This window comes from Somniosus microcephalus, chromosome 20, assembly GCF_052327205.1.
Source record: "Somniosus microcephalus isolate GS21.2 chromosome 20, FLI_Smic_1.0, whole genome shotgun sequence".
Lineage (NCBI taxonomy): Eukaryota > Metazoa > Chordata > Chondrichthyes > Squaliformes > Somniosidae > Somniosus > Somniosus microcephalus.
Genome location: NC_141006.1, coordinates 64,544,596 through 64,568,939, shown reverse-complemented (window position 1 = coordinate 64,568,939; position 24,344 = coordinate 64,544,596). Strand labels below are relative to the sequence as shown.

Below are 24,344 nucleotides of genomic sequence, written 5' to 3'. Positions count from 1 at the left end.
TGGCCGGAAAACGATTTACCCTGCTCACTGACCAGCGTTCAGTTGCTTTTATGTTTAACAACAAGCAGAGGGGCAAAATCAAAAATGACAAGATCTTGAGGTGGAGAATCGAACTTTCCACCTACAACTACGAGATCTTGTACCGGCCCGGGAAGCTAAATGAACCCCCGGATGCGCTATCGCGTGGCACCTGCGCCAGCGCGCAGATCGATAGACTGCGGGCCCTCCACAATGACCTCTGCCACCCGGGGGTCACCAGGTTCTTCCACTTCATCAAGGCCCGCAACCTGCCTTACTCTATTGAGGAGGTCAGGACCATGACCAGGAACTGCCAAGTCTGCGCTGAGTGCAAACCGCACTTTTATAGACCAGACAGGGCCCACCTGATAAAAGCCACTCGCCCCTTCGAGCGCCTGAGCGTCGATTTTAAAGGGCCTCTCCCCTCCTCCGACCGCAATGTGTACTTCCTCAATATTATTGATGAGTACTCCCGTTTCCCGTTCGCCTTCCCCTGCCCGGACATGACCAGTGCCACGGTCATTAAATGTCTGAACAACCTCTTCACCCTGTTCGGCTTCCCCAGCTATATCCATAGCGACCGGGGCTCATCGTTTATGAGCGACGAACTCCGTCAGTACCTGCTAACTAGGGGTATTGCCACAAGCAGGACCACCAGTTACAACCCCCGGGGGAACGGACAGGTGGAAAGAGAAAATGCGACAGTTTGGAAGGCCGTCCTGCTAGCCTTAAAGTCTAGGGGCCTTCCAACCTCCCGCTGGCAGGATGTGCTCCCCGATGCGCTCCACTCTATTCGGTCACTGCTCTGCACTGCCACTAACGCCACCCCTCATGAGAAAATGTTTGTCTTCCCAAGGAAGTCCACATCGGGGACATCGCTACCGCCATGGCTGACGTCCCCAGGGCCGGTCCTACTGAGAAGACACGTGAGGACCCATAAAACGGACCCCCTGATCGAGAGGGTCGACCTCCTCCACGCCAACCCCCAGTATGCTTACATCGCATACCCGGACGGGCGGGAGGACACAGTCTCCATAAGAGACCTTGCACCCTCGGGGGCCGCAGTAACCCACTACCCACTACCACCCCCCCCCACGATCCGATATCCAGCCCCAGCAGACGGCAGGCCTGGGCCCCGCGACCCGCTCGACATCTACGAGGACGACACGCCTGTGCCACAGCCTACGCTGGACTCGACGCCGGAAACTTCACTACCCCTGCCGTCGCCACGCAGATCACAGCGGCAGACAAGACCTCCGGAGAGACTCCAATACACTAACTTTTAATACACTTCACCCCGCCGGACTCAATTTTAAACAAGGGGTGAATGTGGTAAACCACTGTTTGTATTCCTGTTTGTATTCCACTGTGTACATGCCTGGACATGCCTCGGCTGACTCCTCCCACAGGTCCTAGTATAAAGGTGACTGCTCCCCAGCCCTTTGTATCATGGACCGGTCGACCACGCGAGGCAGACCTCCATTCTGTTGTTAATAAAAGCCTTTAGTTACTCTTCTAACTCTCAGTCTTTTATGAGTAATTGATAGCGCATCAATTACCACCTGCTGCCCTCCCTCAGCTGATGAATCATTACTCCTCCATGTTGAACTTGGAAGAAGAACTGTGAGTAGCAGGGACACTGGATACAGCAAAGGCTGTGCTTCAGAACTCTGAGTGGGGGACTTCAATGTCCATCACCAAGAGTGGCTCGGTAGCACCGCAGCTGGCCGAGTCCTGAAGGACATAGCTGCCAGTCTGGGCCTGCGACAGGTGGTGAGAGAACCAAAACGAGGGAAAAACCTACTTGACCTCATCCTCACCAATCTACCTGTCGTAGATGCATCTGTCCATGACAGCCGCACAGTCATTGTGGAGGCAAAGTCCCGTCTTCACACTGAGGACACCCTCCATCCTATTGTGTGGCACTACCACATGCATGGGAAACAGCATGCTATGGACAGAGCTAAGTGATCCCACAATCAACTGATCAGATCAAAGCTCTGCAGTCCTGCCACATCCAGTCGTGAATAATGGTGAACAATTGATGGGAGGAGGAGGCTCCATGAACAGCCCCATCCTCAATGATGGTGGAGCCCAGCATGTGAGTGCAAAAGACAAAGCTGAGCGTTTGCAACCACCTTCAGCCAGAAGTGCCGAGTGGATGATCCATATCGGCCTCCTCCTGAGGTCCACACCACTGCAGAAGCCAGTCTTCAGCCAATTTGATTTACTCCACGTGATATCAAGAAACGGCTGAGCACACTGGATACAGCAAAGGCTGTGGGCCCTGACAACATCCCAGCTATCGTGCTGAAGACTTGTGCTCCAGAACTAGCCGCGCCACTAGCCAAGCTGTTCCAGTACAGCTATAACACTGGCATCTATCTGACAATGTGGAAAACTGCCCAGGTATGTCCTGCCAACAAAAAGCAGGACAAATCCAATCCGGCCAATTACCGCCCCATCAGTCTACACTCAATCATCAGCAAAGTGATGGAAGGTGTCGTCAACAGTGCTATCAAGCGGCACTTACTCACCAATAACCTGCTCACTGATGCCCAGCTTGGATTCCGCTAGGACCACTCAGCTCCAGACCTCATTACAGCCTTAGTCCAAACATGGACAAAAGAGCTGAATTCTAGAGGTGAGGTGAGAGTGACTGCCCTTCACATCAAGGCAGCATTTGACCGAGTGTGGCATCAAGGAGCCCTAGTAAAACTGAAGTCCATGGGAATCAGGGGGAAAGCTCTCCACTGGCTGGAGTCATACCTAGCACAAAGGAAGATGGTTGTGGTGGTTGGAGGCGAATCATCACAGCCCCAGGACAGCATGCAGGAGTTCCTCAGGGCAGTGTCCTAGGCCCAACCATCTTCAGCTGCTTCATCAATGACCTTCCCTCCATCATAAGGTCAGAAGTGGGGATGTTCGCTGATGGCTGCACAGTGTTCAGTGCCATTCGCAACACCTCAGATAATGAAGCAACCCATACCCGCATGCTGCAAGACCTGGATGGCATTCAGGCTTGGACTGATAAGTGGCAAGTAACATTCACACTACACAATTGCCAGGCAATGACTATCTCCAACAAGCAAGCGTCTAACCACTGCCCCATGACTTTCAATGGCATTACCATCACCGAATCCCCCACCATCAATAACCTGGAGGTCACCATTGACCTGAAACTTAACTGGACCAGCCATATAAATACTGTGGCAACAAGAGCAGGTCAGAAGCTGGGTATTCTGCGGCGAGTGTCTCACCTCTTGACTCCCCAAAGCCTTTCCACCATCTACAAGGCACAAGTCAGGAGTATGATGGAATATTCTCCACTTGCCTGGATGAGTGCAGCTCCAACAACACTCAAGAAGCTCGACACCATCCAAGATAAAGCAGCCCACTTGATTGGCACCCCACCCACCACCTTAAGCATTCACTCCCTCCACCACCAGCGTACCGTAGCTGCAGTGTGTATTGTCTACAAGATGCACTGCAGCAACTCACCAAGGCTTCTTCGGCAGCACCTCCCAAACCCACGACCTCTGCCACTGAGAAGGACAAGGGCAGCAGACGCATGGGAAGACCACCAGCTCCAAGTTCCCATCCAAGTGACAAACCATCCTGACTTGTAAGTATATCGCCGATCCTTCATCGTCGCTGGCTCAAAATCCTGGAACTCCCTACCTAACAGCACTGTGGGAGTACCCTCACCACACGGATTGCAGCGGTTCAAGAAGGCTCACTACCACCTTCTCAAGAGCAACTAGGGATGGGCAATAAATGCTGGCCTTGCCAGTGACACCCACATCCCATGAACGAATATAAAAAAGAAAATGTGTTCGTACTTGTACAGCAGTTGCCAGTTTGCTTTCCAAGTGAATTATTTGCTGCTGTCTAAATGCAGTGCATCTGCCATTATTGCAGAGTAAAATTTCCCAGCTCCAGGTTGAGCATTTGATGGCCCATTTCCATCACACCCTTGAAATGGTTGTGTTGGGTTTGGCTCGTGCCACTGTGTAATCCATCCCATTTATACTGCAAGGCAGAGTCCAAGGCACCAGCAGCAGTCGAGAGGTAACTGCATGTGGGCACTTCTTTAAAGGTCACGATTGGGATTTTGATATTCTGGCCATGGGCTTTCCCCACGGTCGGAGAAAGCAATATGAGAAAGATAGCAGCCAGTGGTGGCCTTTTATATTTGCCATCAGTGGCACTGTGCCTCAACAGTGTAAGGAAAGCCCACTGCTTGAGATGGCATTCTGTGCCAACACAAGCACCAGACCTGCCTCATGCCTATTGTAGAGCTGCCATTGATGGTAACTCTGTACTGTAAACGCAGCATTACCTTGGCTCGACGGTGAAGTGATTTGATGTTTGGCTCTGTAATCATTCTGGCACCACTAAAGTGGATTTCTCTATCCAGAATGCAGTGTGCTAATCAGATGTTCATGGAGATCAGAGAAAAAAATTTGGAGCTAAAACTCAAATTAAATTGTTCACCTTTAGTGACTGGAGTTTTAATTTTGCTTTACCTGTTTATACAGGTTTACTACTTTCTTTCAAATATACTACTCCTACTAAAAGTGATAGTACGTGAGGCTGGAAAATCTTTTCACAATAAAATTATTTATATTTGTCTTCCTTTCTTTAGTGAACAACGTCCTACTACTTTTCATGAACTAGGCTTTGAAATGATCATTGCTATGGATCGAGTTGGTCCGCCGTGTCATTTGCTTATTTCAGCAGGGAGCAAATCGAATCTGTGACAATTGCAAAAACAGGATAAAGGCTCCTTGTGTCTCATTCACAATACTTTCAGTCTTACTTGAACACCTTCGATGACTGTGTTTACTCACTGCACAGTTTTTTTTCCTATTGCAATATTTTAGTTAGCACACTAATTCCTTAGCTTCCGGTTTCCCTTTTGCCGTTCAATCTCTGGCTGAAGACAACAAGTTACCATGGAACTTGGAGATGTCCCACCACACTAAAGTACAATGATCTGGTCAGATTACACCTGTCAAGCTTTGGTCAAGATGCAATTCCTGGAGGTGGTGCAGAGAAGTGAGATTGATGCTCAGAATCAGAGGATTGAGGTATGAAGAAGGATGGCAAAACATGGGTATTTTCAGCCTTACATAGAAACATAGAAACATAGAGATAGGAACAGGAGTAGGCCATTCGGCCCTTCGAGCCTGCTCCGCCATTCAATGAGATCATGGCTGATCTTCGTCTGAGATCATAGCTGATCTTACCAGTTCAGTACCCCGTCCCCGCCTTTTCTCCGTAACCCTTAACCCCCTTAGCCTTCAGAAATATATCCAATTCTCTCTTGAAAATATTTATTGAATTAGCCTTCACAGCCCTCTGTGGCAGGGATTTCCACAGGCTCACCACTCTTTGAGTGAAGAAATTCTTCCTCATCTCTGTTTTAAATGATTTGCCCGCTATTTTTAGACTGTGGCCCCTGGTTCTGTGCTCCCCTGCCATTGGAAACATTCTCTCTGAATTCAGCCTGTCCAGGCCTGCCATAATTTTATATGTTTCGATGAGATCCCCTCTCAATCTTCTAAACTCCAGTGAGTACAAGCCCAAACTATTCAATCTCTCCTCGTAGGTCATTCCCGCCATTCCAGGTATCAGCCTGGTGAATCGCCGCTGCACTCTTTCCATGGCAAGAACATCCTTCCGCAGATGGGGCGACCAAAACTGTACACAATACTCCAGATGCGGTCTCACCAGCACCTTGTACAGCTGTAGTAAGGTATCCCTATTCCTATACTCGAACCCCCTTGATATGAAGGCCAACATACCATTTGCCTTCTTAATCGCCTGTTGCACCTGCATGCTCTCCTTCAGTGACTGGTGCACAAGAACACCCAGGTCCCTCTGCACTTCCCCATCTCCCAATCTATTGCCATTTAGATAATAATCCACCCTCCTGTTTTTACCCCCAAAGTGGATAACCTCGCATTTATCCACATTATAGTGCATCTGCCACGTATCCGCCCATTCCCCCAACCTGTCCAAATCGCACTGTAGCCTCCTGACATCCTCATCAGAGCCCACCCCTCCTCCTAGTTTAGTGTCGTCAGCGAATTTGGAAATATTGCATCCAATTCCCTGATCCAGATCATTTATATATATTGTGAACAGCTGGGGTCCCAGGACAGATCCTTGCGGCACCCCGCTGGTCACTGCCTGCCACTCCGAAAACGAGCCGTTTATTCCAACTCTCTGTTTTCTATCCGCCAGCCAGTTCTCTATCCACGTTAATACTTTGCCCCCAATCCCATGAGCCTTAATTTTGCATGATAATCTTTTGTGTGGAACCTTATCGAAGGCTTTCTGGAAGTCAAGGTACACCACATCCACTGGCTCTCCCCCATCTATTTTACCAGTTACTTCCTCAAAAAATTCCAGCAGATTAGTCAAACACGATTTACCCTTTGTAAATCCATGTTGACTCTGTCCGATCCTTTCCCCATTTGTCAAGTGCTCCGCTATTTTATCCTTAATAATGGACTCTAGCATTTTGCCCACAACCGATGTAAGGCTTACTGGTCTATAATTCCCTGCTTTCTCTCTACCCCCCTTTTTAAATATTGGGGTAACATTAGCTACCCTCCAATCCACGGGTACTGTTCCCGAGTCAATGGAGTTCCGGAAGATGATCCTTAGAGCATCTGCTATCTCCAGGGCCACCTCCTTAAGTACCCTAGGATGTAGTTTATCAGGCCCCGGGGATTTGTCGGCCTTCAGTCCCCTCAACTTACCCAACACCATATCCCTAGAGATACTAATTTCTGTCAGCTCCTCCCTCTCATTAGTCCCTATGTTTGCCGATATTCCTGGGAGGTTATTTGTGTCCTCCTTTGTGAATACAGAACCAAAGTATGAGTTTAATTGGTCTGCCATTTCCTTATTCTCCATTATATATTCTCCCGAATCGGACTGCAAGGGACCGACTTGGGATTTTACCAGTCTTTTCCTCCTGATATACCGATAAAAGCTTTTGCAGTCTGTCTTTATGTTTGCTGCAAGTTTACTTTCGTATTCTATTTTCCCCTTCCTGATTAATCCCTTTGTCCTCTTTTGCTGTATCCTGTACTGCCCCCAATCTTCCGGTCTGGTGCTTTTTTTTGCCAGTTGATATGCCCTTTTTTTTGATTTTATGCTGTCCCTAATTTCCCTCGTTATCCACAGTTGAGTCACCTTTTTAGGTTTATTTTTATGCCAAACCGGTATAAACATGTTCTGGAATTCTTCCATTCTATCTTTGAATGCTTGCCATTGTCTATCCACTGTCAATCCCCCCAGAAACACCACCCAATCAATCTTACCCAATTCCCGTCTCATACCCTCGTAATTCCCTTTATTTAAGTTCTGGACCTTAGTCTCTGATTCAATTTCCTCACTCTCCATCTCGACTGAGAGCTCGATCATATTATGATCGCTCTGACCCAAGGGGCCTCGTACAAGAAGATTGCTGATAAGTCCCTTCTCATTGCACAATACCCAGTCTAAAATGGCCTGATCTCGAGTCGGCTCCTCGACATATTGGTCCAGATAACCGTCCCGAAAACATTCCAGGAATTCCTCCTCCTCAGAATTTTTACTAATTTGGGTAGTCCAATCAATATGTAAATTAAAGTCACCCATGATGACAGCTGTGCTCTTATCGCACGCTTCTCTAATTTCCCTTTTTATGCCTTCCCTCACCTCCATATTACTATTTGGAGGCCTATATATCACACCCACTAACGTTTTCCTCCCCTTGCTATTTCTCATTTCTACCCATACAGATTCCGTTTCATCCGAGTTAATATTTTCAGCCTTGAAAGGAGATGTTTAAGAGAGGACCTCACAGAGGTATATAAGAAAGTAAATGATATTTAGCCAAGTTAACTCAGGAACACTATTCAAGTTAACTCATGACATTAAACCAAAGGGACTAAGGTTCAAATCAGCAAAACATCCTTTCAGAACTGAGGGCAGTTCGTTCTTTACACAAAGAGTAATCAGAATGTAGAATGGACTTCCACGTTGAGTGGAAGGTCAAAGACCTTGGAATTATTTGAGAAACATCTGCATACTGTGATGATGAGGTGGGGTCTCTGGGTCATTTCTTGAAGGATGAGCAAAGATGGGCTGAATGACCTTTCGCAACCCCATATATCTTGTGAGTACCATTTCTGAGTGACAACTCCTGCAACACACGTGCTGATGGTCACAAATAGACCAAGATTCAAACAGGGCGTAACAAATTGGAAATAATCTGAGCAGATAATTCAACTGTTGCTTCATATTTGGGAGCATATTGTTCTAACGGGGAATTACCTCCACCTTTATTTTCGAATCATAGCATAATTGCAGGTATCACACATGTGCATCAAAATTGCACTCCGAATTTTAGTTTTGGTCAGTTGAAATATTAGATAACAGCAGTCAATTATTTTTAACTGTAATTTAACTATTTCTCACCATAATGAAGCACTTGCTTCTATTTGCACTTTATTTGTTTCAAGGGCTACGGCAAGACTCTTACCGACCGGAAAACCCTTCCTTGCGAGTTTAATGGATGGCTCAAACAACTGTTTCCATGGTAACCGGCCATGCTGTTGGTGGGCGAGTGCATACCCTCTGATCTCACCTGGAACTGCAATCGACGGCCCTCCTGCAACATGGGGGAAACATCAAAGAAATGGAGAGAGATTTAGGGACAAAACTGCAGCGTTCAAACTATTTTGACAAAGTAAGTCAGTGAATAATGCAGCTATGAAGAAATCTTTATCTGGCTAATGCTGCTCTGCTGCTTCAGGCGCATACCATGCTAGCATTGGCTGGTGGACATTAACTCACATGAACTTTCCAGTCACCTTTTGCACATCTGGATTGGGAGCAATGCCATTCCTAACCTGGCTGTCATGCATAAACGTTTCTGTGTGAGGGAGACAGAGGAGGGTCACCTGTAAATGGTGACACATTCCCGGCCCCACTTCTGCTAATATTGACACACTCCCGCCCCCCCACAAATATTGACACACTCCCCCCACAAATATTGACAGACTCCCCCCACAAATATTGACACACTCCCCCCACAAATATTGACACACTCCCCCCCACAAATATTGACACACTCCCACCCCCCTCAAAGATTGACACACTCCCGCCCCTCACAAATATTGACACACTCCCCCCCCCACAAATATTGACACAATCCCCCCACAAATATTGACACAATCCCCCCCACAAATATTGACACACTCCCCCTCCACAAATATTGACACACTCCCCCCACAAATATTGACACACTCCCCCCCACAAATATTGACACACTCCCGCCCCCCCACAAATATTGACACACTCCCGCCCCCTCACAAATATTGACACACTCCCCCCACCACAAATACTGACACACTCCCGCTCCCCCACAAATATTGACACACTCCCGCCCCCACAAATATTGACTCCCTCCCCCCACAAATATTGACACACTCCCTCCCCCCACAAATATTGACAGACTCCTGCCCCCCCACAAATACTGACACATTCCCCCCCACAAATATTGACACACTCCCTCCCCCACAAATATTGACACACTCCCGCCCCCCACAAATATTGACACACTCCTGCCCCCCCACAAATATTGACACACTCCCCCCACCACAAACATTGACACACTCCCGCCCCCCCCACAAATATTGACACACTCCCGCCCCCCACAAATATTGACACACTCCCCCCACCACAAATATTGACACACTCCCGCCCCCCCCACAAATATTGACACACTCCTGCCCCCCCACAAATATTGACACACTCCCCCACAAATATTGACACACTCCCGCCCCCCCACAAATATTGACACACATCCCTCCCCCCACAAATATTGACACACTCCCCCCCAGAAATATTGAAACTCCCCCCCCTCCACAAATATTGACACATTCCCCCCCCACAAATATTGACACCCCCCCACAAATATTGACACACTCCCCCCACAAATATTGACACACTCCCCCCCACAAATATTGACACACTCCCCCCCACAAATATTGACACACTCCCCCCCACAAATATTGACACATTCCCCCCCACAAATATTGACACACTCCCCCCCACAAATATTGACACATTCCCCCCACAAATATTGACACACACCCCCTCACAAATATTGACACACTCCCCCCCACAAATATTGACACATTCCCCCCCACAAATATTGACACACTCCCCCCTCCACAAATATTGACACACTCCCCCCACAAATATTGACACACTCCCCCCCACAAATATTGACACACTCCCGCCCCCCCACAAATATTGACAAACTCCCGCCCCCCACAAATATTGACACACTCCCCCCCACAAATATTGACACACTCCCGCCCCCCCACAAACATTGACACACTCCCTCCCCCCACAAATGTTGACACACTCCCCCCACAAATATTGACACACTCCCCCCCACAAATATTGACACACTCCCGCCCCCCACAAATATTGACACACTCCCGCCCCCCCACAAATATTGACACACTCCTGCCCCCCCACAAATATTGACACACTCCCCTGCCACAAATATTGACACACTCCCGCCCCCCCACAAATATTGACACACTCCCACCCCCACACAAATATTGACACACTCCTGCCCCCCCACAAATATTGACACACTCCCCCCACAAATATTGACACACTCCCTCCCCCCACAAATATTGACACACTCCCCCCACAAATATTGACACTCCCACCCCTCAAATATTGACACATTCCCCCCCCACAAATATTGACAACCCCCCCACAAATATTGACACACTCCCCCCACAAATATTGACACACTCCCCCCCACAAATATTGACACACTCCCCCCCACAAATATTGACACACTCCCCCCCCACAAATATTGACACATTCCCCCCCACAAATATTGACACACTCCCCCCACAAATATTGACACACTCCCGCCCCCCACAAATATTGACACACTCCCGCCCCCTCACAAATATTGACACACTCCCCCCACCACAAATATTGACACACTCCCGCCCCCCACAAATATTGACACACACCCGCCCCCCCCACAAATATTGACACACACCCGCCCCCCCCCACAAATATTGACACACTCCCCCCACAAATATTGACACACTCCCGCCCCCCCACAAATATTGACACACTCCCGCCCCCCCCCCACAAATATTGACACGCTCCCCCCCACAAATATTGACACACTCCCGCCCCCCCACAAATATTGACACACTCCCTCCCCCCACAAATGTTGACACACTCCCCCCCACAAATATTGACACACTCCCCCCCACAAATATTGACACACTCCCGCCCCCCCACAAATATTGACACGCTACCCCCCACAAGTATTGACACACTCCCCCCCACAAATATTGACATGCTACCCCCCCCCACAAATATTGACACACTCCCCCCCACAAATATTGACACACTCCCTCCCCTCCAAATATTGACACACACCCCCCCACAAATATTGACACACTCCCCCCCCACAAATATTGACACACTCCCTCCCCCCACAAATATTGACAGACTCCTGCCCCCCCACAAATACTGACACATTCCCCCCCACAAATATTGACACACTCCCTCCCCCCACAAATATTGACACACTCCCCCCGCAAATATTGACACACTCCCCCCCACAAATATTGACACACTCCCGCCCCCCCACAAATATTGACACACTCCCGCCCCCTCACAAATATTGACACACTCCCCCCACCACAAATATTGACACACTCCCGCCCCCCCACAAATATTGACACACTCCCGCCCCCCCACAAATATTGACACACTCCCCCCCACAAATATTGACACACTCCCGCCCCCCACAAATATTGACACACTCCCGCCCCCCCCCACAAATATTGACACGCTCCCCCCCACAAATATTGACACACTCCCGCCACCCCACAAATATTGACACACTCCCTCCCCCCATAAATGTTGACACACTCCCCCCCCACAAATATTGACACACTCCCCCCCACAAATATTGACACGCTACCCCCCACAAGTATTGACACACTCCCCCCCACAAATATTGACACGCTACCCCCCCACAAATATTGACACACTCCCCCCCACAAATATTGACACACTCCCTCCCTCCCAAATATTGACACACACCCCCCCACAAATATTGACACACTCCCCCCCACAAATATTGACACACTCCCTCCCCCCACAAATATTGACAGACTCCTGCCCCCCCACAAATACTGACACATTCCCCTCCACAAATATTGACACACTCCCTCCCCCCACAAATATTGACACACTCCCCCCCACAAATATTGACACACTCCCCCCCCCCCCACAAATACTGACACACTCAATTCAATTCAATTCAATTCAAACCGCTTTATTGGCATGACAAGGTACATCTTATGTTGCCAAAGCATCGAAAAACATTCATGGTTGTACACAAAAATACAGATCTATCCATACAGTGTACAAACAGATATATCCCTGAGTGTATAAATATACATTCATATAATTTGTATATACTCTTTTCTTATATTTAGTGGTTGTCCCTCTGTTTATGGCAAGCTGTAACATAGTGTGCTGCTAAGGTTACCCCCCCAAATATTGACACACTCCCACCCCCCCACAAATATTGACACACTCACCCCCCACAAATATTGACACACTCCCCCCCACAAATATTGACACACTCCCTCCCCCCACAAATATTGACACCCCCCACACAAATATTGACACACTCCCCCCACAAATATTGACACACTCCCCCCCACAAATATTGACAGACTCCTGCCCCCCCACAAATACTGACACATCCCCCCCACAAATATTGACACACACCCCCACAAATATTGACACACTCCCCCCCCACAAATACTGACACACTCCCCCCCAAATATTGACACACTCCCCCCAAATATTGACACACCACCCCCCACAAATATTGACACACTCCCACCCCCCCACAAATATTGACACACTCCCACCCCCCACAAATATTGACACACTCCCCCCCCACAAATATTGACACACTCCCGCCCCCACAAATATTGACACACTCCCCCCCCACAAATATTGACACACTCCCGCCCCCCCACAAATATTGACACACTCCCGCCCCCCCACAAATATTGACACACTTCCCCCCCCACAAATATTGACACACTCCCCCCCACAAATACTGACACGCTCCCCCCAAATATTGACACACTCCCACCCCCCCACAAATACTGACACGCCCCCACCCCCCCACAAATATTGACACGCTCCCGCCCCACCAAATATTGACACACTCCAGCGCCCCCACAAATACTGACACGCTCCCGCCCCCGCAAATATTGACATGCTCCCGCCCCCCCAAATATTGACACTCTCCCGCCCTCCCACAAATATTGACACATTCCCGCCCCCCAAATATTGACACACTCCCACCCCCCACAAATACTGACACACTCCCACCCCCCACAAATACTGACACACTCCCACCCCCCACAAATACTGACACACTCCCCCCCACAAATATTGACACACTCCCTCCCCCCCAAATATTGACACACACCCCCCCACAAATATTGACACACTCCCCCCACAAATATTGACACACTCCCTCCCCCCACAAATATTGACAGACTCCTGCCCCCCCACAAATACTGACACATTCCCCCCCACAAATATTGACACACTCCCTCCCCCCACAAATATTGACACACTCCCCCCCACAAATATTGACACACTCCCCCCCCACAAATACTGACACACTCAATTCAATTCAATTCAATTCAAACCGCTTTATTGGCATGACAAGGTACATCTTATGTTGCCAAAGCATCGAAAAACATTCATGGTTGTACACAAAAATACAGATCTATCCATACAGTGTACAAACAGATATATCCCTGAGTGTATAAATATACATTCATATAATTTGTATATACTCTTTTCTTATATTTAGTGGTTGTCCCTCTGTTTATGGCAAGCTGTAACATAGTGTGCTGCTAAGGTTACCCCCCCAAATATTGACTCCCACCCCCCCACAAATAGACACACTCACCCCCCACAAATATTGACACACTCCCGCCCCCACAAATATTGACACACTCCCCCCCCACAAATATTGACACACTCCCGCCCCCCCACAAATATTGACACACTCCCGCCCCCCCACAAATATTGACACACTTCCCCCCCCACAAATATTGACACACTCCCCCCCACAAATACTGACACGCTCCCCCCCAAATATTGACACACTCCCACCCCCCCACAAATACTGACACGCCCCCACCCCCCCACAAATATTGACACGCTCCCGCCCCACCAAATATTGACACACTCCCGCCCCCCCACAAATACTGACACGCTCCCGCCCCCGCAAATATTGACACGCTCCCGCCCCCCCAAATATTGACACTCTCCCGCCCTCCCACAAATATTGACACATTCCCGCCCCCCCAAATATTGACACACTCCCACCCCCCACAAATACTGACACACTCCCACCCCCCACAAATACTGACACACTCCCCCCCACAAATATTGACACACTCCCTCCCCCCCAAATATTGACACACACCCCCCCACAAATATTGACACACTCCCCCCACAAATATTGACACACTCCCTCCCCCCACAAATATTGACAGACTCCTGCCCCCCACAAATACTGACACATTCCCCCCCACAAATATTGACACACTCCCTCCCCCCACAAATATTGACACACTCCCCCCCACAAATATTGACACACTCCCCCCCCACAAATACTGACACACTCAATTCAATTCAATTCAATTCAAACCGCTTTATTGGCATGACAAGGTACATCTTATGTTGCCAAAGCATCGAAAAACATTCATGGTTGTACACAAAAATACAGATCTATCCATACAGTGTACAAACAGATATATCCCTGAGTGTATAAATATACATTCATATAATTTGTATATACTCTTTTCTTATATTTAGTGGTTGTCCCTCTGTTTATGGCAAGCTGTAACATAGTGTGCTGCTAAGGTTACCCCCCCAAATATTGACACACTCCCCCCCAAATATTGACACACTCCCACCCCCCCACAAATATTGACACACTCACCCCCCACAAATATTGACACACTCCCCCCCACAAATATTGACACACTCCCTCCCCCCACAAATATTGACACCCCCCACACAAATATTGACACACTCACCCCCCACAAATATTGACACACTCCCCCCCACAAATATTGACACACTCCCTCCCCCCACAAATATTGACACCCCCCACACAAATATTGACACACTCCCCCCCACAAATATTGACACACTCCCCCCCACAAATATTGACAGACTCCTGCCCCCCCACAAATACTGACACATCCCCCCCACAAATATTGACACACCCCCCCACAAATATTGACACACTCCCCCCCACAAATACTGACACACTCCCCCCCAAATATTGACACACTCCCCCCAAATATTGACACACCACCCCCCACAAAAATTGACACACTCCCACCCCCCCACAAATATTGACACACTCCCACCCCCCCACAAATATTGACACACTCCCCCCCACAAATATTGACACACTCCCGCCCCCACAAATATTGACACGCTCCCCCCCACAAATATTGACACACTCCCACCCCCCCACAAATATTGACACACTCACCCCCCACAAATATTGACACACTCCCCCCCACAAATATTGACACACTCCCTCCCCCCACAAATATTGACACCCCCCACACAAATATTGACACACTCACCCCCCACAAATATTGACACACTCCCCCCCACAAATATTGACACACTCCCTCCCCCCACAAATATTGACACACTGCCCCCCACAAATATTGACACACTCCCGCCCCCACAAATATTGACACACTCCCCCCCCACAAATATTGACACTCCCGCCCCCCCACAAATATTGACACACTCCCCCCCCCACAAATACTGACACACTCCCCCCACAAATATTGACACACTCCCCCCCACAAATACTGACATGCTCCCCCCAAATATTGACACTCCCCCCCCACAAATACTGACACGCCCCCACCCCCCACAAGTATTGACACGCTCCCGCCCCCCCAAATATTGACACTCTCCCGCCCTCCCACAAATATTGACACACTCCCGCCCCCCCCAAATATTGACACACTCCCACCCCCCACAAATACTGACACACTCCCGCCCCCCCACAAATACTGACACACTCCCTCCCCCCACAAATACTGACACACTCCCGCCCCCCCACAAATACTGACACACTCCCGCCCCCCCAAATATTGACACACTCCCACCCCCCACAAATACTGACACACTCCCACCCCCCACAAATACTGACACACTCCCGCCCCCCCGCAAATATTGACACACTGCTGCCCCACCAGATATTAACACCCCCCCCCCCCGGCAAATACTGACACTCCCTCCCTCTCCACAAATACTGACACAGTCCCGCCCCCAGCAAATATTGACACACTCCCGTGAACAGAACCTGTTGAACAGTTAGTCTGTAGGAATGTTTGAGCGCCAGTAAATGCTTGGTAGAATTAAGGCTTGTGAATATATTTTGTCTAGTATTTTACAAATAAGTGTAAGCCAACACTTGATTTTTTGAGAACTTCATGATTCAAAATGGTATTTAGTTCTGTTGCATTCCAAAGACGTGCCCATTTTGCTATTACCAAGACAGTTATGGTCTGGCATTGCCTCAGTCTTGAATCCTCTTGATTACCTGTTTCCAAGTTCCTGGTGCTTTCTTGCTCTGGAGCCACTTCTCTTGAATTAATAATTTCAACCTTTCCTGAAGAGAAACATGGCATTATTAACAGTTGAATTGGATCTCTTTGTGACTTTTATCCTTTTTATACATTTCCATGGTATTTCCCCATTTAGGTTCCTTTCTTTTGCTTCTTGTCACCTAACTTCCTCCATCTGCTGGGAGAGTCAGACTGTCTGGGCAATTGTCATTTACACTGCTGCTTTCTGCAATGCTCCATGTACAATGAAGGTTCACCAGTCTGATTCCTGGGAGGAGGGGATTGTCCTATGAGGAGAGATTGGGTCGACTAGGCCTGTATTCCTTACAGTTTAGAAGAATGAGAGGCGATCTCTTTGAAACATACAAAATTCTTAAGGGGCTTGACAGGGTAGATGCAGGGAGGATGTTTCCCCTGGCTGGGGAGTCTAGAACCAGGGGTCACAGTCTCAGAATAAGGGGTCGGCCATTTAGGACTGAGATGAGGAGAAATTTCTTCACTCAGAGGGTGGTGAATCTTTGGAATTCTCTGCCCCAGAGGGTTGTGGAGGCTGAGTCGTTGAGTATATTCAAGACTGAGAGCGATAGATTTTTGGATACTAAGGGAATCGAGGGATATGGGGATTGTGTGGGAAGGTGGAGCTGAGGTAGAAGATCAGCCATGATCTTATTGACTGGCGGAGCAGGCTCGAGGAGCTGAATGGCCGACTCCTGCTCCTATTTCTTATGTTCTTATGCGTTCCACCAAAAATAAATTGCATTGTCAGCTTGACTCAGTTGGCAACACTCCCACCTTGAGTCAGCTTAAGCCCCACTCCAGGATTTGAGCATTTAAATTAAGCGAACTCTCCAGTGGAGCACTGAGTGACTCCTGCACTATGGGAGGTGTCCACCAGAGATGTTAAAACCATTTGTTCAGGTAGATGTAGCAGTGTGTCCTAGCCATTACTCCACCCTCAACCAGCACCAGCAAGAATAGAGAAACTGCTCATTCATCTGAACAACTTGCATTTATATAGTGCCTTTAATGTGATGGTTCTGGGATCTTTCTGTTTTCCTACGTATCAACAGTCACAGCAATCATTCAACATAATTCCCGGTGAGATGTGATAAGGTAGTCCACAAATGTATTTTTATAAGCTGGGCCACCTGAACCGTACAATCAGTTATCGAAGGGGAAATGAGCTCAAGGGCCAGAGGCAAGGCCGTGACTCCAACAACAACAACAACTTCTATTAATATAGCGCCTTTAACGTAGTAAAATGGCGCTTCACAGGAACATTATCAAACAAAGTTTGACACCTAGCCACATAAGGAGGTATTAGGGCATGGAAGAGGTAGGTTTTAAGGAGTATCTTAAAGGAGGGAGAGGCAGAGCGGTGGAGAGGTTTAGGGAGGGAATTCCAGAGCTTGGGGCCCAGGCAGCTGAAGGCACGGCCGCCAAAGGTGGAGCGATGAAAATCAGGGATGCTCAAGAGGCCAGAATTGGAGGAGTGCAGAGATCTCAGAGGGTTGTGGGGCTGGAGGAGCTTACAGAGATAGGGAGGGGCGAGGCCATTGAGGGATTTGAAAACAAGGATGAGAATTTTAAAATCGAGGCGTTGCTTAACCAGGAGCCAATGTAGGTCAGCGAGCACAAGGGTGATGGGCGAACGGGACTTGGTGCGAGTTAGGGCAGCAGAGTGTTGGATGACCTGAAGTTTACAGAGGGTAGAATGTGGGAGGCCGGCCAGGAATACATTGGAATAGTTAAGTCTAGAGGTAACACAGGCATGAATGAGGGTTTCAGCAGCAGCAACAGGGGGCTATAGCGGGGGAGGAGCTAAACACGATCAAAATCACTAAGGAAGTGGTACTCGGTAAAATAATGGGACTCAAGGTGGATAAATCACCTGGACCTGATGGCTTACATCCTAGGGTCTTGAGGGAAGTGGCGGTAGGGATTGTGGATGCATTGGTAATAATTTTCCAAAACTCCCTGGACTCAGCAAAGGTCCCGGCAGACTGGAAAACTGCTAATGTAACACCCTTATTTAAAAAGGGCAGTAGACAGAAGGCTGGAAACTATAGACCGGTTAGCCTAACATCTGTGTTAGGTAAAATGTTGGAGTCCATTATTAAGGAGACAGTAACAGGACATTTGGATAATCATAATTTAATAGGACAAAGTCAGCATGGTTTTATGAAGGGGAAGTCATGTTTGACAAATTTGCTGGAGTTCTTTGAGGAAGTAACATATAGGGTGGATAAAGGGGAACCAATGGACGTAGTGTATTTAGACTTCCAAAAGGCATTTGACAAGGTGCCACACAAAAGATTATTGCTTAAGATAAAAAATCACGGGATTGGGGGTAATATTCTGGCATGGATAGAGGATTGGCTATCTAACAGAAGGCAGAGAGTTGGGATAAATGGTTCATTCTCAGACTGGCAATCAGTAACTAGTGGTGTTCCGCAGGGGTCAGTGCTGGGTCCCCAACTCTTTACAATCTATATTAACGATTTGGAGGAGGGGACCGAGTGTAACATATCAAAGTTTGCAGATGATACTAAGATGGGAGGGAAAGTAGTGAGTGAGGAGGACATAAAAAACCTGCAAGGGGACATAGACAGGCTAAGTAAATGGGCAGAGATTTGGCAGATGGAATACAATACTGGAAAGTGTGAGGTTATGCACTTTGGCAGGAAAAATCGTAGAGCAAGTTATTATCTTAATGGCAAGAAACTGGAAAGTACTGAAGTACAAAGGGATTTGGGGGTCCTGGTGCACGAAACTCAAAAAGTTAGTATGCAGGTGCAGCAAGTGATTAAGAAGGCCAATGGAATGTTGGCTTTCATTGCTAGGAGGATAGAATATAAAAATAGGGAGGTATTGCTTCAGTTGTACAAGGTATTGGTGAGACCGCACCTGGAATACTGCATACAGTTTTGGTGTCCATACTTAAGAAAAGACATACTTGCTCTCGAGTCAGTACAAAGAAGGTTCACTCGGTTAATCCCGGGGATGAGGGGATGGACATATGAGGAGAGGTTGAGTAGCTTGGGACTCTACTCATTGGAGTTCAGAAGAATGAGAGGCGATCTTATTGAAACATATAAGATTGTGAAGGGGTTGGATCGGGTGGATGCAGGGAGGATGTTCCCGATGATGGGTGAAACTAGAACTAGGGGGCATAGTCTTAGAATAAGGGGCTGCTCTTTCAAAACTGAGATGAGGAGGAACTACTTCACTCAGAGGGTGGTAGGTCCATGGAATATGCTGCCCCAAAAAGCTGTAGAAGCTACATCATTACATAAATTTAAAACAGAAATAGACAGTTTCCTAGAAGTAAAGGGAATTAAGGGTTACGGGGAGCGGGCAGGAATTTGGACATGAGTCTAGGTTCGGATCGGTCATGGCCCTGTGGGTAGCGGAGCGGGCCCAGGGGCCGTGTAGCCTGATCCTGCTCCTATTTCATGTGTCTAATTCTGTTAGATTCAGGAGATAGTTCTGTGATAGTAGATTGGCGGTTAGGATCAGATCAGCCATGATCTTATTGAATGGCGGAGCGGGCTCGAGGGGCCGATTGGCCTACTCCTGCTCCTATTTCTTATGTTCTTATGTTCTTATGAGCTGAGGCAGTAACCTCCAATAACCAAAGCTCTCTTTGGAGGTACAGGTGTCTCTCTCTCACACACACACAGATATAGAATGTAGATAAGTCAAAAATTTGAATGATACATTATCAGGTACATTCCTTGCCAGTGCTATTTTAATACCATATATGGAGATGCAATCACAATACTAGTTTATATGACATGAGAGGCAAAATCTGCTGAGTTACCCCATCCCAGTGCATGAAAAACATTAAACCCTTTCTGTTGTGCCATGGAAAGAAAGAAAGAAAAGAAAGGAAGGAAGGAAGGATGGGAGGAAGGGAGGAAAGAAAGAAGTTAAAAGCAAAGCAGTTTCTTGGCACAGTGTTCCTCCATTTCTAATTTCTAATTCAGATTGGCTAAAAAATTCGCACGCAAGAATCAAAAAACAAGAAGTATTCAATTGAGGATAAGGTTAACCTGTTGATGCATTATAGATGGTGAGGATCAGGCCTCCTCCAATGCCCATACTGTGTGCATTCACCAGCCCAACACAGAGCAGCGCTGCAATGGCTGCATCGACCACTGATCCATTCCACTTCATCATGTCCCTGGAACAAAGCAAAGCCCCGGAATACAGAAATGAAAAAGTCCAAAAGCAGAACACCTGGCACATAGAATCATACAGCAAAGAAGAAGGCCATTTGGCCTATTGCGTCTGAGATGAAAGACTTTTATTAACCAAAGGTATTGAGGGATATGGGGCAAAGGCGGGTAAATGGAGTTAAGTCACAGATCAGCCATGATCTCATTGAATGGCGGAACAGGCACGAGGAGCTCAATGGTCTCCTCTTGTTGCTATGTTCCCCTGGGCTGACGTCTCTGTCAGGATGTAGCACTGGGTGATTCGCAGAGCACGAGGGAGCTGCAGGGGCAGGGAATGGGCACGGATGTGCCCGCTTCCCAGCAGAGGCCGTGGGCACAGCTGCTTTTGGCCAAGGAATTACACAACTCAGATCGCATGGGTGCGCCCCTGAAAAGAAAGACAAGTTGAGCACAATGGCACCTACATACAGGCACATCCCAGGATGCGTGACCCAACTCATAGAGGTGGCACAGCAGTGTACACCCCTCATTACGTATTTTATTAAGAGGCTGCTGTTGCACTTCTGGGGGTTGTGACAGCGTTAGAAACTCAAGCATTTCAATATATTTTAGATAAACATGTTTCCAAGATTCATAAAGTAGTGTTTACACTTACCTGCCGATCTTAGAACAGGGTTCTGCATCTGAAGCTACAGCTGTGTTCACATGAAACACACAGGGGTTACACCTCCAAACCAGATGCACAATTGCTCCGACACTGATAATAACAATGATGATCAGGAGAATCCCAGTGGCGCAGCACATCTTCTTTCTGGAATAAGAACTCAATGGATTAGCTTCCAATAAATCAATATTAATAATCAGACCTATCAAACCAAGGTGTTGTGACAATGACAATTGTGTAGTAAGCTACTTATTGTCAAATGTTCTTAAATTTGTGGATGTAGTAGAAACAACACACTTGTAAAATTGTAGGAGAGATGATCTACTGGAAGTGTATTATTGGATGAAGGCTTAAGGCTAGATTTCCCTCTGCCTGTGAGTATTATTGTTTTAAATGGGCGAACACATCCAGTAAATAGTGGACAAATAAATGTAAAATGAACGTAATAAATATTAGTCCACTAAAACCACCAACAGTAATTTCTAGACTATTGTGGGGACCTGGAAAAGATTTCTAAGTCAAAAAGGGAATATTTTGTTGTTCATTGTTCTGGCAAAATCATAAACTTGTTCCTTATAAATACCGAACATTGGAAACCTACCTCCAGTAGCTAAGTAAAGTCTAATCATTCAATCATGACAGACGTAATGATCTTGCTACTTTAGTGGACTGGAAAACAAAGGGGGCCATTTTCACATTGGACACGGAGGCAAAACTGGCATTTGTGGATCGCTTGCCTGTTATTCATTGAGGACAGAAAAATCGGGCCAAGTGTGTAAATGGTGTCGCCCTGCAACCGCCAGTTTTCCATCCGCACCCAATAGTGAGAATGATCTGCCGTGACTTTTGTTGTGTATGTACCTTTAAGAGAATAACTGGTCTCAGACTGCAGTACCGGCAGTGACCACCCCTGTATAAAAGGCGCTAGAGAGCCTCTGTTGTTTAGTTTCGTTTATGCCTTTCACCAGTAAAGATCTCTTTGTTTCTCTCCTGCTAGTCCGTGTCTCAATCATTCACGGACTTAACATTGGCGACGAGTTAGAAACGAACTTACCTGCAACTCAGCAGCAGCTCCGACGACGTGTTGAAGGTCGGAGCCAGAAGAAAGAAGAAGAAAAAAAAAATAGGCCATTGAAACTCGAGAAACGGGCGTCGACCGTCAATCATCGATTTCAAAACTTGCAGGAGAGACTGTCCAGAGCCAGGCTGGGTTCCTCGGTCCGTGGTTTCCCAGCTAATCGGGCTGGTGGCAGGTAGTGCTCTGATCCTTCCTGGGCTGCAACGGGGCCGGGCAGCGAGTCGGGAAGCAAGGAGAGAGAGAGAGGGTGGAGCACACAGGGCGCGGCCGGTGTTTCGAAGCTGGGCAGCGTTCGGACCTCAGAAGAGGGAGGGAAGTGTCCCAGAGGGTCCGCTCCACGACGGGAAAATAATAAAAGAAAAAGAATACGCGCAAGAAACGGTGGAAAGCAGCGCTAACAACAGCGGGGAAGAAGGCAAAGCGCGAGAGATGCCATTTTAGATTTGCAAGATGCCGAAGACTGGCTGTATCACTGTTTTTGATAATACATTAGAGGACTGGACCACGTATGTGGAAAGAGTCGAGGTATATTTCGAGGCAAATGAAATAGCGGAGGGGAAAAAGGCATCAATATTGCTAAACGTAATGGGCGCTTGAATGTACGGCCTATTGCAGGATCTGATTACTCCAGCCAAACCGAAGGCGAAGAGTTTTAACAAAATTGTTGCTGTTCTACAGGAGCACTTAAACCCTGCACCGCTGTTGATAGCAGAAAGATTTAAATTCCACAGGATAACTCAGCACAAAGATGAGAGCAATGCTGAGTATTTACGGAACTACACAAGCTATCAAAGCACTGCCAGTTCGGAGCAGGACTGGCAGATACCCTACGGGACAAATTTGTCTGTGGACTCCTGAGTGAAGAAACACAGAAGAAGTTACTCGCAGAAAAAGAGCTGACGCTAGATAAGGCTTTCAGCGTGGCAGTATCGTATGAAGCAGCAGCCAGGGGAGCTGCAGAAATTCAACAAAAACCACAGGAATACGGCACCCACGAAATGACACGGGGATTTGCAAAATGTTATCGCTGCAGCAGAACTAACCATGACCAGAAGGACTGCTGGTCCAAAGACAAAATATGCAGACAATGCGGGAAGATTGGACACATTGCACGAGTTTGTAGGTCTGGGAAGAAGACCAGCGGCAACAAAAAGGCTACTAAGGAACCGTACAAGAAAGTACAAAAGATGACGGACAGTAGTTCCGAAGACCAGATGAGCGATAGTGAATCCGGAAACAGAAGACTAAGCTGTCTCAAACTTCACAATGTAATCGCAAAAGAGGATCACCGAACCATTTGGGTCACTCTCATGATAGCAGGGTCCCAAGTTAAAATGGAATTGGATACAGGATCAGCGCTAACCGTCATGAATCGACGAGACTATGAGCGGCTATTTTCACACATACCCTTGAGAGAGACATCCATCGTCTTGACGACGTATACGGGGCAAAAAGTATACCCCAGAGGAAAAATAAGGGTGCCTGTCGAATACAATGGCAAGAAAATACGGAAATTGTATCTCTACATACTGCCAAATGGTGGACCACCGTTATTGGGACAGGAATGGATCAGGAAGATAAACTTAGATTGGCATTCCATTCATGCAATGACGGTGGACAGTAAAAAA

The 24,344-nt window shown here is 47.7% G+C and overlaps 1 protein-coding gene across 4 annotated transcripts in view; it reads right to left on the bottom strand.

Annotated features, from left to right (window-relative positions):
• Nucleotides 1–24,344, bottom strand: part of LOC147103353 (glutathione hydrolase 1 proenzyme-like) — a 74,569-nt gene that overhangs the window by 36,883 nt on the left and 13,342 nt on the right. For all 4 annotated transcript variants that reach the window (XM_085962850.1, XM_085962849.1, XM_085962852.1 and 1 more), the window contains 4 exons: nt 21,630–21,785; nt 20,849–20,979; nt 16,769–16,837; nt 8,500–8,692 (listed from right to left, as the gene is read on the bottom strand). In XM_085962850.1, the coding sequence (XP_085818976.1) occupies nt 8,500–8,692; nt 16,769–16,837; nt 20,849–20,979; nt 21,630–21,785 (549 nt within the window). The remainder of the gene's footprint in view (nt 1–8,499; nt 8,693–16,768; nt 16,838–20,848; nt 20,980–21,629; nt 21,786–24,344) is intronic.